At 48.5% G+C, this 14,784-nt stretch overlaps 1 protein-coding gene across 3 annotated transcripts in view; it reads left to right on the plus strand.

The window, feature by feature from the left end:
* Window positions 1-11,247, plus strand: part of C2H4orf19 (chromosome 2 C4orf19 homolog) — a 105,367-nt gene extending 94,120 nt beyond the window's left edge. For 2 of the 3 annotated variants that reach the window (XM_051830713.2, XM_051830719.2), the window contains 2 exons: window positions 7,825-7,878; window positions 9,170-11,247. In XM_051830713.2, the coding sequence (XP_051686673.1) occupies window positions 7,847-7,878; window positions 9,170-10,070 (933 nt within the window). In that variant the 5' untranslated portion in view covers window positions 7,825-7,846 and the 3' untranslated portion in view covers window positions 10,071-11,247. Of the gene's footprint in view, window positions 1-310; window positions 764-7,824; window positions 7,879-9,169 lie in introns of those variants that run through there. The other variant, XM_002709267.5, reaches the window with a different exon arrangement.
* The last annotated feature ends 3,537 nt before the right edge of the window (window positions 11,248-14,784 follow it).

Consider the following 14,784-nt stretch of genomic DNA (forward strand, 5'->3'; position numbering starts at 1 on the left):
GACACAGGATTTCTCAGCAAAGAGACTTCCCTGGTGACAGACGGGACATTAGCACAGCCATCAGCCATCTTCAAACACAGGGCTATTTAACTTCAACACAAAACAGAGGACCGAGGCAGCCTCCAACCCGGGGCTGCAGCAGCAGGCGGGCGCCAGCCGTGGAGGGACACAGCCATCCTAATGGTGTTTGCTTTTCCCCTGTGTAAACCAAGCAGTGGTGGCGAAGGATTTGCCCTTTGCTTCCCTGGTGCTTTTGAATACTGCAAAGAGAAAGCGCATTTTCCTTCTGCTTAGTAGAAAGGGCACCCGAATGCCAAGTCCTCACCTTGGAGCTAGCTGAAGTCAAAAGGAAGCAGGGGAGAAAGCCTGTGGAGTGCTCGTTTGGAACTCACTCTTACTTGAAAAGTGCACGGGTATTTTTTTTCCCACGTCGGACATGGAGCACCTGGACCTAGGGGAACTCTGGGCTAAAAGCAGGATGGGGGTGTGGGAGTGGCATAGGAAAAGAGAAAGCGCTTGGGTTTGATGTGCCACCTCCTCCAAGGAAGAGTCATCGCAGAAAGGGGTGTGCTGGGAGGAAACACATCAGTCCCCGCCCTTGGCTTCAGCGAGTCACACAGCCTTGGACGTTAGAGCCTGTCTGGTGGAGAGAAGGAATGTGGCTGGGGAAGGGAAACACGAGGAAGGGAGAGAGGGCAGAACCTGGGACCAGGAAGAGGCAGTCGGCACGGAGCTCCAGCGAGGCGAGAGGCATGGCTGTCAGGTATGGGACCTGGACTGTAGCAAGCCCGTGTGGCGTGCCCTGAAGGGAGGCAGTGGGAGGGGAACCTGAGCCGGAAACACTGGCGAGAGGGGAGAAATCATCTACACATCCTTCCTGATTGCCTGGCCCTGGAGGACACCACAGAGCCTGTGGCTTTGCAGGACAGAGGGCGGCCTGGAAGCCACACTTGCCGTCTGGTTTGTTTAAGGGGTAGGTGGGTGCCGGTTGTCAAGCGGGGCAAGTTGCTCTCCTGGCCTTGACCACACAGCACAAGGTGGGCGCCCGGCAGGGGGTTCCCCAAGGTGGGTGTCGGTCAGCCTCTGAGATACTGGGAAGGCAGAGTGTGCTCAAGGCGTCACTCAGGACCAGCCCCCCTCCATCCCTCTCCCTCCCTCCCTCCCTACTTCCCTCCTTTCCTTATCCACATACAACCCCTGAACCCCCCCATCATAAAGCAGACCTAATGGAGGTGGTCAGTGACTAGTATTTTGTGATGGTTTCAGCTACATGATTCCCATCCACTCTGCCTTCTGCTTCTCAGACTCTCCTAAGCCCTCTTTGCCTTGTCTTTCAATTTTTTTTTGTTTTGTTTTGGCCGCCTATGCTCCTGTGTTTTTTAAAAAACATAATCCAAGATAAACAGTATTATTGCAGGCATGGAAAGGGCCAGGATTTCAGAGCAGGCTGTGGTGGGGACACAAGGCTAAGAGAGGCACTGAGGGAGAGAGGCAGGTGCACCTGCTACTTTTAATTCTCTCATTCATCTAGCTCACTTATGAATTATTAGCAGAAAATGGACATAGGTGGGGACTGGAGGCTGGGAACACAACCCTGGGGTTTTGGAATAGGGTCATTTAGTTAAGACTGCCTTGTGAAAGTAAAAGGTTATCCATACTTATTACTGGCTAAGTCTCTCTCTCCAGGGCACTGTTGTTTCATTTGGAAGTCCATATCTATCCATTGGTGTTGCAGTTGATAGACATATGACCATCCAGCCCTTATTTCAGAAACAAGTGCTGTTTGGTGTTGCTAATGCTCTAGTTCCTATGGTTACATCTTTTCTTGGGTGCAAAGCCTCCATTTTTTTTTTAATATGCTGTCTTCAAACAGAGCTAGGTCACATAGTGTTCTGTGCTCATTCTGAATATTAACTCATATAATCCCCAGCAACGCCATATGGTAGGTGTGTTATTATCCCTGCTCACTGTCTACTGTGTGCCAAGTACTGTACTCAGTGCTAAGGAAACAAACCTGAAGACAGGTCCTGCGCTCCCAGAGCTCACTTCCTAGAGGGATCGTAAACAAGTTAGTGACAGCGTGTCCAGTAGTAACACGTGCGAAGAAGAGACCTGAGGCACAGCCAAGGGGCCAGTGTTGCAGCACAGCAGGTGAAGCCACCGCTTGCAACACCAGCATCTCATATCAGCACCAGCTCATGTCCCAACTGCTCTGCTTCCCATTCAGGTCCCTGCTAATACGCTTGGGAAACCAGGGGAGGATGGCCCAAGTCCTGGGGCCCCTGCCACTCTTGGGGGAGACCTGGAAGAAGCTTCTGGCTCCGGGCTTCAGTGTGGACCAGCACCAGCTGCTGTGACCACTTGGGGAATTAACCAGTGGATGGAAGATCTCTCTCAGTGTGCCTCTTCCTCTCTCTCTCTCTCTCTCTCTCTCTCTCTCTCAGTGTGTCTCTTCCTCTCTCTCTCTCTCTCTCTCTCTCTCTCTCAGTGTGCCTCTTCCTCTCTCTCTCTCTCTCTCTGCCTTTCAAATAAATAAATAAATATTTGAGAGACAGAATGAAGCATAGCCAGGAGAGAAGTGATAACAAGAGATGAATGGGTGCCCCATAGACTCTTCTGCGGCATCCTTCATACTACCAAGAAGATTTGACCTACAAAGGATCTTGTGCTCAAGAAGGAAGTGATCTGGGGATGCATTTATTTCCTGTACTGCTGGGAAAAACAAATCCTACAAAATTGGGGCAGTAAAACAATAGAGTTTATATTCTCACAGTTCTAGAGGCCAAAAACCTTGAACTTGGTATCACCGAGCTGCAGTGCAGGTGTCTTGTTGCCAGACCCATGCTCCTTCCAGGGCCATGGGGTGGAGCCACTCCTATTCCCTCCAGCTTTGTTCCTTGGTTTTGGGCCACCCAGTCTCTGCCTTGTGGTTATGTTGCCGCCTCGTCTTGTCTGTCATCAGCTCTCCCTTCACCCACCTCTTAAAAGCATACATGTGGTTATATGTAGGGTTGACTCACATAATCTGGGCAGATGGCCCCATCTCAAAATCCTTAACTTAATCACACCTTTGAAGAAGTGTTTATGTGTTTTCTTTGCTCCTGTCAGGTGACATTCACAGATTCCAAGGTTTAGGACATGGATGGATGTCTTCTGGGAGCCATTTTCTAACCTACCACAAGGGGCTATTGGTGGGTTTTGTCTTCAATGTATGGTCATACATTAACAGTGGGAATCCATCGTGAGAAATGCATCAGTAGGATACTTGGTTGTGTGAAGAGTGCCCCTGCACAAACCCAGGTGGTGTATAGGTCAATCACTTGATGTAGCTTCTTGCAACCAATGATTCAGTCAACACAAAATGTATGATTGTTGCTGGCATTAGATGCGTACTATTGTTGTTTGAAAGAGAAAGAGAAGAAGGAGAGACAGTCTGACAAGCAGCTTCCATCTGCTGGTTTACTCCCCAAATGCCCACAACAGCCAGGGCTGTGGCAGGCCAAAACTGAGAGCCAGGAACTCCATCCAGATCTCCCCTGTGGGTGGTAGGGACCCAAGTGCTTGAGCCATCACATGCTGCTGCCTTCCCAGAGTGCGCATTAGCAGGAAGTTGAATCAGAAGCAGAGCCAGGACTCAAACCAGGTGCTCCAATACAGGATGCAGGCAAACCAGGCACACCAGTATGGGGTCTTAACTACTCAAACCAGGTCCCCAAAGGTATCTTACACACTGTGCCAAATACCTGCCCCCATACTATTAATAAGCTTTTCTAAATAAATAGGGGTAAATTCTATAATTAAATGATAAACAGAATAGTATAGTAAATACCTAAGCCAGCAACATATTCATTCATTATCCTTGTCAAATAATATGTGCCATACTTCTAAAAATTCATGGAAAATGGATTTTTAAAAGATTTTTTGTTTATTTATTTGAAAGTCAAGTTACACAGAGAGAGAACGAGAGGCAGAGAGAGAGAGGTCTTCCCTCCGCTGGTTCACTCCCTAAATGGCCTCAACGGCTGGAACTGCGCCAATCCAAAGCCAGGAGCCAGGAATTTTCTCCAGGGCTCCCATTTGGGTGCAGGGGCCCAAGCACTTAGGCCATCTTCCACTGCCTTCCCAGGCCACAGCAGAGAGCTGGGTTGGAAGTGGAGCAGCTGGGACCCAAACCAGCGCCCATATGGGATGCCAGCACTGCAGGCGGCAGTGCTACCTGCTACGCCACAGCACCAGCCCTGGAAAAATGGATTAAAAGATATTTATTTTGGCACAAAAAAAATGAAATTCAGTCAGAGTTTATTCATAATATGCATTTTCCAATAACTTTTTGAAGGCCCCTTGCACGGATTTCATTTGGTGGGGGGGGTACAAAAATAAACTAATCTTTTCATTGCATCTTCAAGAATGTGTGAAAGTGCCCTGGTATGTGCAGTACTTTTTGCCCCACTGGCAACACAGTAGATTTGTTTACAGCGGTAGCATCACAAGTACAAGGGAAATGCCTGCACTGGGACAGTTTTACAGTGGCTGTAATATCACTAGCTGACAAGGATTGCTCAGCTCCATTATAATCTTTTTAAAGATCATTTATTTATTTCTCTCTGTCTCTCTCACTGTCCACTCTGCCTGTCAAAAAATAAAAAAATAAAAAAAAAAATATAAAAAAAAAGGTGCTTGGGCCCTGCACCCCATGGGAGACCAGGAAAAGCACCTGGCTCCTGGCTCCTGCCATCGGATCAGCGCGGTGCGCTGGCCGCAGCGCACCAGCCACGGCAGCCATTGGAGGGTGAACCAACGGCAAAAGGAAGACCTTTCTCTCTGTCTCTCTCTCTCACTGTCCACTCTGCCTGTCAAAAATAAAAAAATAAAAAATAAAATAAAAAAAAAAGATCATTTATTTATTTGAAAGGCAGAGCAACAGAGGTAGGGGTAGGGGTAGAGGTAAAGAAAACACACATTCTTGGGGCTGGCGCTGTGGTGTAGCAGGTAAAGCTGCTGCCTGCAGTGCCAGCATCCCATATGGGCGCTGGTTCGAGTCCTGGCTACTCCACTTCTGGTCTAGCTCTCTGCTGTTGCCTGGGAAAGCAGCAGATGATCCAAGTCCCTGGGCCCCTGCACCCACATGGGAGACCCTGAAGAAGCTCCTGGCTCCTGGCTTCAGATCAGCCCAGCTCCAGCCATCGCGGCCATTTGGTTCACATTTATGTGAACCAGTGATTGGAAGGCTTTCTCTCTCTCTCTCTCTCTCTCTCTCTCTCTCTCTCTCAGATTCTGTAACTTTGCCTTTCAAATAAATAAATAAATCTTAAAAGAAAAGAACACACACTCTTCCAGCTGGTTCACTGCCCACATGGTGGTATCTGCAAGGTGTAGACCTGGCCAACAGAGCCTGGAACTCCATCCCAGTTTCCCACACAGGTGACAGGGACCCAAGCACTTGGGCCACCACCCACTTCTTTCCCAGGTACATTAACAGGGAACTGGATTGAAAGCAGAGCAGCCAGGACTCAAACCATTGCTCCAGTACGTTGTACTGGCATCAAAGGCGTGCTTCACCTGCTGCACCACAACACCAGCCCCTCCGCTATAACCTTATGGGACCACTTTGGTATATGTGGCCCATCATTGGCAAAAAGCTTATGAAGCAGCACCGTGAGAAGTTCATCCCCAAAGAAAGAAAGAGGGTGCTGGGGCAGACAGAGGCAGGGATGCAGTCATCAGCAAACAGCTCTTTCTTCCTAGTGCATGCATTTTTTGGATAAAAAGGGACTGGAGCCTTAGGTATTGTTGCTGGCTTGTCTTTATAAAGGCTGTGGATATTAGAAATAGAGATGACTTAGAGATTCTTCCACACTAATTTTTAGCATTTCCTGAAAAAAGAGCTGACCAGCATGATCGATTTTGCACCAAGAGAAGACTTTGTTCTGAGGGCAATCATTGGGAGAAATCAACCTGGGCAGATGGGAAGTGAGTCTACCCTCTCCAGGCAGCCCAAAGAGGCGTGTCTTTGAGTTTGAGAGGACAGGGCCTTGAATCACAGCTGGAATGGGTCCTGCTGTAATAAAGGAAAGATGGGAGCCCCTTCAGTGTGGGTAAAACCTGCACTGATGTCATCACTGAGGCTGGCATCTGTAGGGTCTGTACTGTGGAACCAGAAGATCAACTGATTGAAATGTCCTGTCATCCTAACCCTCTGGCCAGGAGTGCTTTCACAGGCGCTTCCATCTCCTGGGGACTGTGCTCTGGTAAGGTTGTTGGGCCTTCATAAAAGGCAGTGGGTTGGCAAAAAAAAAAAAAAAAAAAAAAAAAAAAAAAAAAAAAAGAGGTACCTTGAGGTACCTTTCTCTGAAGGGAGGAGAGAACTTCTACTTTGATTATGGCCTTGTCTAAATAAGATTGCAGTTGTTGAACTCAAGAGGCTTCCACAGCCTTGGCAGCTCATGATAAGAGCCTCAGGTGATTACTGACATCATAAATAAAAGTGTCAATTGTTAAATCAGGGGCCGGCACTGTGGCACAATGGGTTAAAGCCCTGGCCTGAAGCACCAGCATCCCATATGGGCACCGGTTCCAGTCCCGGCTGCTCTTCTTCTGATCCAGCTCTCTGCTATGGCCTGGGAAAGCAGTAGAAGATGGCCCAAGTCCTTGGGCCCCTGCACCCACGTGGAAGACCCGGAAGAAGCTCCTGGCTCCGGGCTTCAAACCGATGCAGCTCCAGCCATTACGGCCATCTGGGGAGTGAACAAGTGGATGGAAGACCTCTCTTTCTGTCTCTACCTCTCTCTGTAACTCTGTCTTTCAAATAAATAAAATAAATCTTAAAAAAAAAAAAACAATTGTTAAATCAACAGCAGGAGTCACTGTGCACTTGCTCCACATGTAGGACCTCTGTCTTTAATGTGTTGTACTATGAGAATTAATGGTAAAACTAATCTTTAAACAGTGCTTTATACTTTGTATATCTGTGTGGGTGCGAACTTGAAATCTTTACGTAGTATAGAGTTGATCTTCTGTATATAAAGATAATTAAAAATCTTAATGAAGAGTGGGATGGGAGAGGGAGTAGGAGATGCGATGGTTTGCTTGTGGGAGGGTGGTTATTGGGGGAAGAACCGCTATAATCCAAAAGTTGTACTTAAGAAATTTATATTTATTAAATAAAAGTTTTCTATTAAAAAAAAAAAGCAATGGGTTGGAGCCAGAGTGGTGGTGTAATGGGTAAAGCCACCATCTACAATGCCGGCATCCCATATGGATGCTGGTTCAAATCCCAGCTGCTCCACTTCTGATTCTGCTCCCAGCTAATGTGCCTGGGAAAGCAGCAGAAAATTGCCCAAGTGTTTGAGTCCCTGCCACCCATACAGGGAGATAGACAGTGGCTCAGCCTGGCCGAGCCCCAGCCATTATGGCCATCTGAGGAGTAAACCAGCGGACAGAAGATCTCTTTCTCTCTGTTTTCTTCTTCCTCTCTCTGTTATATTGCCTTTCAAATAAATAAATCTTAAAAACAGAAGGTTGTTCTTTTTTAAAAAGACAATGGATTAGGAAATGGCACATGTCCTTGCTTTCTCTCCCATTCTCCCAGCTGTGTTTTCCTCATCTGTACAATGGGCATGAAATACAGGACTCCCAGGATGGGGAGGGGTCTGGCACAGGGTGAGTGTTAGTGATGGAGACCTGTGACTTGGTACAGTGCCCTCCCTGGTCTTGCCAAAATTTTAACCTCCTTTCATTTAGAGTATCTGAGGAAGAAAAAGCAAACTGTATCCTTATTACAGTATCACTTACTGTGTTCTCTCTTTTTCACACTTTCTTTTCCAGATGGTAACAATAAATAATCCAGATGGGGTGCAAGTGCTGTAAAATGATACAAAGGTAAAGTTGAAAAAATGCTTCGTCCAGTGGGGAGGAATGGGGAATAGGGGATTATCACGCAGTCACTTTTGGACTCAACACAGTGATCCAGCTTGGGGCACCATCAGTATTGCCAGCAAATGAGTTGTGAGAACCGTTTAGATGTCATTTAAGGGGACCTGCAGCCAGTATTTTTTATCATTTTTCCCTTACTGCTCAGACACACGGGGATCACCCTCATTCTCTGAGACTGAACCTGGTCTGGGTGGAATTTACATTTGCCCAGAGAGCTGCAGTGCCTGGGATAGCTCAGGCTTCAGAGGGTGCTGACATGGCATCATTGCCAACGAATTGCGCCCACCTAGCAGTGCCTCCAGCTTTGTTCATACCATGTGCCATGAAAACATCTGAGTACCAGGAATCAACCTCTATATAAGATAAAGGGGAAAGTATTAACATGCTTCTTTAACAAATAAAACTATCTTTTTCATACTCAGTCTAGTCTAGATACACATACACATACACACACACACACACACACACACAGGTTTTATTCTCCTGTATTCATAATGTGATTCTTAGATTGATTCAGAAGCTACATATCATAAGAGCAGTAGGCTACCATACCCACAGCTACCGCATCTACAGATTCACCCACTACCAGATGGAAAACATTAATTGCACTTGTCTTGGACATGTCTGGACATTTTCCTTGTCATTCCTAAAACGATACAGTATAACAACTATTTTCCTGGCATTTATACAGATTAGGCATTATAAATTATCTGTGGATGATTGCAAGTGTACAGGACAATGAGTGTAGGTACAATGCAAATTCTATGCCATGGTACCTAAAGGGACTATGCACCTGCAGACTTGGGTACCCCCAAGAGGTCCTAGAACCAACCACCCAGGGATACAGAGGCACAACTGTCTTCCACGCTCCTCTCGGCTTCATATTTGTCATTTTAACAACCGCATACTATTCCTCTGAAGGGATGCCCCATGAGTCTTTCACCCCTTACTTTAGGGAGTATTTGTCTTATTTGCCTTCTTTAATTTTAAAATCCCACAATGCACTTGGAACTTTACCTTCTCTCTCCACCCCTTTTTGGGTCTCTTTTTAAGGTCTCTTTCTAGTGGTGGGACATTTTTATACCCACTGCCTGTATTTGATGTAGACACATGTAAAAGGCTTAAACAAGGAAGTAACCACAGAAATCAGCAGGAAGAGAGAAGCAGAGCCGGCAGCCGTGGTGGGAAGGGTTTAAAGGGTGCGGCCCTGGCTGATTGTCCTTATTCTCACCCCCAGCTATCTCTTTGATCCAGTTCAAGTGCCCTCCCACGGCTATGTCAACGAAGTAAGCAGCTGCAAGCTAGACGAAGACAACACTGTTAAATTAAAAGGCAAACAGAGCAGCAAGGTCCTGGTGCATAAAAGTGACCTTCAGATCGAGGGCTTGAAGTGGACCGAAAGCAAAGGCAGGCAAGATGGCTTCCAGGAGCCGTGCTGGTCTCAACAAGGACCACACCCTCAGGGGGCCCCAGTTGGGGGACAGTGTGCAGAGAAGCTTTGTGGCACCGCCAATGGCATTAGCCCCACGGGGAACTCCAGGCCCCACGAGGGTGACCAGGGCTCCTGGGCCAGTCCTGCAGACAACAGTCACCCGACTCAACCCTTCCTTGAAGGCGGGGACGCGGGGAGAGAGGACAGCGTGCTGCTGGTCTCGGAGCAGGAGCAGACCCAGGTCCCCCGAAATGCAGACTCCGGAGATCCTTCTCAGACAGAATGCATTGCCCCGGAAGAACAAGGCCATATCCTCCAGATTCCAGCCCCAGATTACCCTCCGCTTTGGGGCCCCAACGCGGATGGCGTTGACCACGGAGACAGAGATCGTCTTTTCCAGAACCCTCCCGAGCTTGAGCGGCTGCAGGGAAGTGGAGTGCAGGGACTGGGCGCGCCCTTCTCCATGAAAGGAAGCCGGGACTCATTCAATGAAGGCGTGGCCGTGGAAGGCCGGAGTGTCGCTCTTGCAGACGAGGGCCCCGCCCTTCTCGTGCCTGTGGCTGACTCTGGAGACGAGCAGGAGGATGCGCTTGGCTCGGATGGAGACGGGGGCGGGGAGATACTGGATGAGGATGCAGCGGTGGCGGAAGCCCTGGCCGCTTTGGAAGCTGCTACTGCTGGGGAAGATGTAGACGAGGCCGATTAGGGAAGGCAGTTGGTGCAGGCACGTCAGCGACTGTCATGCCGAGCGCTTGGAGATGCGTTGGCTCCTTAGGTGCATGGCGGATGGCCCTGCCAGCGCGTGCTGGGGCAGCCTTACTTGTTGTTTACATCCAGCACCTGGTCTGCTCGTCAGGACCTGTGCCATGCCACGTGGCCAGTAGGTGGCATGCCGCTCTGCGTACTGGGCTGTCGCTCGTGACCCTAGAGTAACAATCGGAGTGGACCGCCGTGCCCGTGTCCGCTCCAGAGGCGGGAATTCAGCAGCCTGCTCGCCGAGCCTGAAAGGTCTCCAGAGAGGATGCTCTGAGACCCCAACCTTAACGCCAAGGGCATACAATCCTAGAGCGTTCTGTCTACTGTAAATTCTGCACCTTGCTTTCGAGAGCCAAACATTGGACCCCACCTAAAACGATGACCACCCCCACTTAAATAAGTGCCTCATGTGTCCCCAGAGCATGGCTTAACTTCAGGGACAGTCACCCAGGGAATTAGTAACTAGCCACGTGCTAGACAGAAAGTTAAGCCCAGCAGCCTGCAGGATGGGACAGGAGTCAGTCGCCAAGAGACAAATGGTGGCTACTCATTAGCTATGATGTGATATTAACACACCTTGACCTTAACCTTTTTTACATTATTACTTTTTAATCTCCTTTGGGATTGGGGAGGCCAACCAAAAATAATGCTTGTATCATATTTGGGTTTTAGGGTCATGAATTTGGGGACAGCAAAGCCATATATGAAGTGTTTCATGCCATTAAATGTCTGATGCTGATTAAAATATAATAGCCTAGGGGCTGGCGCTGCGGTGTAGCAGGTAAAGCCACCATCTGCAGTGCTGGCATCCCATATGGGTGCTGGTTCAAGTCCCGGCCACTCTACTTCCAATCCAGCTCTCTGCTATGGCCTGAGAGAGCAGTGGAAGATGGCCCAAGTCCTTGGGCCCCTGCACCCACGTGGGAGACCTGGAAGAAACTCCTGGCTCCTGGCTTCAGATCGGTGCAGCTCCAGCCATTGTAGCCATCTGGGGAGTGAACCAGTGGATGGAGGAATTCTCTCTCTCTCATTTCTCCCTCTCTCTCTCTCTCTCTCTCTCACTCTCATTCTCTCCCTCTACTCTGTAACTCTGCCTTTCAAATACATAAATAAATCTTAAAATAACAGCCTATGTGTGTCTCTGTCATAACTCAGAGGTGGTCCTAATTTTCTCAGGATGTTAGTGATATTTGATGTTTTTTCAATGTAAAGAGCAACTTGACAAAATAGCAGGGAAGGGACAGGGTGGACGTATGGAGCATGGCTTGGGCTGGCTGACCCTGGAGTTCAAGCTCTAGATGCATGACTGCATGTGCCAATCTTACTCAAAGAAGTATGTGGAGAGGGCATTGCAGCGGAGCAGGTTAAGCTGCCATTTGGGATACTCGCATCCTACATCAGAGTGTCTAGGCTCCAGTCCTGCCTCTGCCTCCCATCCAGCTTCCTGCTAATGCACACCATGGGAAGGCAGAGATTGGAGGTCACACCCATGGGTTCCTGCCACCCACATGGGAGACTTGGAGTTCCTGGATCCTGGCCTCAGCCTGGCCCAGCCGCGGCTGTTGCAGACATTTGGGGAGTGAATCAGTAAATGGAAGCATTCTTATTTCTCTCTCTGTCTCTCTCTGTTTCTCTCTCTCTCTGTGTCACTCTTTCTCTCTGTCTCTCTCTCTCTCCTGCTCTACATTTCAAATACATAAAAATACAAATACACATTTAAAAATATGAGCAAACAGCTGGCGCCGCGGCTCACTAGGCTAATCCTCCACCTGCGGCGCCGGCACACCGGGTTCTAATCCCGGTCGGGGCGCCGGATTCTGTCCCGGTTGCCCCTCTTCCAGGCCAGCTCTCGCCTGTGGCCCGGGAGTGCAGTGGAGGATGGCCCAAGTGCTTGGGCCCTGCACCCCATGGGAGACCAGGATAAGCATCTGGCTCCTCCCTTTGGATCGGCGCAGTGCGCCAGCTGCAGCGTGCCGGCTGTGGCGGCCATTGGAGGGTGAACCAACAGAAAAAGGATGACCTTTCTCTCTCTCACTGTCCACTCTGCCTGTCAAAAAAAATAATAAAAATATGAGCAAACCTCTGGATCTCAGCCTTCTAATTTATAAAAACAGCTCATTTGAGATATGAGTGAAGGATGCTCAGAACCATTTGGAAAAACCTAAATGTGGCTGATGCTTTTGCATGGTATTCTGCAATACAGGCCCTGAGAGCTGACCTTAGTGTGAGTTCCAACTCTGTCACATGACCTTGGGCAAGTAACATATCCCTTCTTGCCAATCTGTTAAGCGAGGATGATTTAATCATAGTATGCAATTGTAAGGATTGGGAGTGTGCAAAGGTATAGCATGTCCCTGTCACAGTAGGCATTCAAAAAATGATGTCTTATTAGTGTAAAAAAAATCCTTAAATTTTTTTGCATCCTCACAACTGAAAATGTGAACACTATAAAGTCTTTAAAATGTCATCTTTGCAATTAATCAACAGCAAATAGGCCTCCCTGTATCTTGCAGGTTGGCTCCCTGACAAATGCCTAACACCTTTCCCTGCATTGGTTTGCCATGGTAACAGTAAGCTACATTTACATACAGGTAACTCAGCCCTTAGAAAACAAATGAATTGGTAATTGCATTGCGCACTGTGTTTAGCACACTAGGACACCAAATGCTTACTATTTTACAGTGTGCATTCCTTCAACAGTTTCCCAGAGGTATCCATTGGGATTGTGTGCAGCTGCATATGGCAAATGGCTTATAGAAAGATTGGTTGATTTGCCTCCAAGGTTAAAGTCTGGGGGTGGAGCTGGCACTATGGCATAGTGGGTAAAGCTGCTGCCTGCAGTGCTAGCATCCCATATGGGCACCGGTTCAAGTCCTGGCTTCTCCACTTCTGATCCAGCTCCCTGCTAATGCACCTGAGAAAGCAGAAATGGCCCAAGTGCTTGGGCCCCTGCACCCATGTGGGAGACCTGGAGAAGCTCCTGACTCCTGGCTTCAGCTCAGTTCAGTTCCAGCCATTGTGGTCATTTGGAGAGTGAACCAGCAGATGGAAGACTCTCTGTCTCTCTCTCTGTCTCTCCCTCCCTCCCTCCCTCCCTCTCTGTAATTCTGCCTTTCAAATAAATCTTAAAAAGTCTTGGGGCAGCAATCCAGAGCATTGGGCATTCCATGTATCAGTGACCCATGCCTTCTACCACTTTGGTCTTCTGGTCCAAAATAGCTGCTCAGGATCCAAACTGGCCCATGGTCATGGTTTCCTCATGGACCAAAACAGCTGCTGTGAGTCCTGTTATTCCACTTGCTTTCTCAGCAGGAAAAGTGATAGAGTCAAAAGCCATGCTTCCTCTCCTGTAAAGTCCTCCCAGAGGTGTATCCACTTATGTCTCACTGGTCAACATTTGGTTACTTGGCTACATCTAGCTGCAATGGAGGCTAGGACAGGCTGTCTATCTATGTGCATGGCTTTCTCACGTGAATTTGGGACATGGTCACTGAGAAGGGGAAGAATGGGCATGGAGCTTTGAGGTGGTCAGCTTGTGATTGCTGCTGTACCACACCCTTAAAATTTAACAGCTTGGACACTTGTGGTGCCAGCATCCCGTATCAGAGAAATGGTTCAAATCCCAGTTGCTCTGCTTCCAATCCAGCTGCCTGCTAATGCGCCTGGGAAGGCAGCAAAGGATGGCCCAAGTCTTTGGGACCCTGACACCCATGTGTGGGACTGGGATGGAATTCCAGACTCCTGGCTTCTGCCTGGACCAACTGTGACCATTGCAGCTACATAACAGGTGGAAGAAGAAAGCTCAGGTGCGAGTCGGGATAAGGGAAGGATTCATGCCTGCAGGTCTCTTTCTCTTGCCCAGGAAAACACCTCCATAGCTACACATGCAGTAACTTTACATTTTAGAACTGCGGCAGCGATCTCACCCTCTGAAGATCCCTGTTTGTGAACAACTGCTTCAGAAAATTCAACAGATGACCAAGAATTTCAAGATGTTGTTTAAGCAATCCTTACAAACAGAGAGGAAGAGACACACACAGAGAGATCTTGTATCCCCAGTGTTCAGGCTCCACCAGAAGGTGTCAAAGGTAAGTCAGAATCTTGAGGGAGGAGCAACTGCAGGTTTTAGTTTTGTCCACCAGGCTGTCTGGCAGCTGACTGAGTCTGCTGCTGTGTGTAGTATCTTCTGCACTTGGTGCCAGATCTCATCGCAGTGGTGATGTTGATAAGACAGACCCTTTGCAAACCTTCCGGGCAATCTGAAAGCACAGGAACCCTCTGATTGTAAGGCGCCATGGTTAAACACAGACACAGCCCAGCCCTGTCGCCACCGACGCATCTGGGCACACCCTGATCCTGGAAAAGATGAATACGTCCCTGGTTCATTCTCATGGCATGCCAGCTACAGATCTGGGAGGAATCTGCGTTCAGGGCGCCCCCTGGGACAGGCAGTGGTGGCACACTGAAGTAGCGACTTCAGGCAAATCTCAACTTAGGGCACCATCTAGTGCTGAAGTGGTGTAAGTGTCCAGGCTCAGGGAAGAGCAGATGCTTAGAATTTCCAGGACAGCCACAAACTAAGCTAAATCATGAATACCGGAAAAAACAACCTTTCAGCACACAGACAATATGACATGCCAACAATCACCAAGCACGCTCAGGGA

The sequence above is a fragment of the Oryctolagus cuniculus genome, chromosome 2, assembly GCF_964237555.1.
Source record: "Oryctolagus cuniculus chromosome 2, mOryCun1.1, whole genome shotgun sequence".
NCBI lineage: Eukaryota > Metazoa > Chordata > Mammalia > Lagomorpha > Leporidae > Oryctolagus > Oryctolagus cuniculus.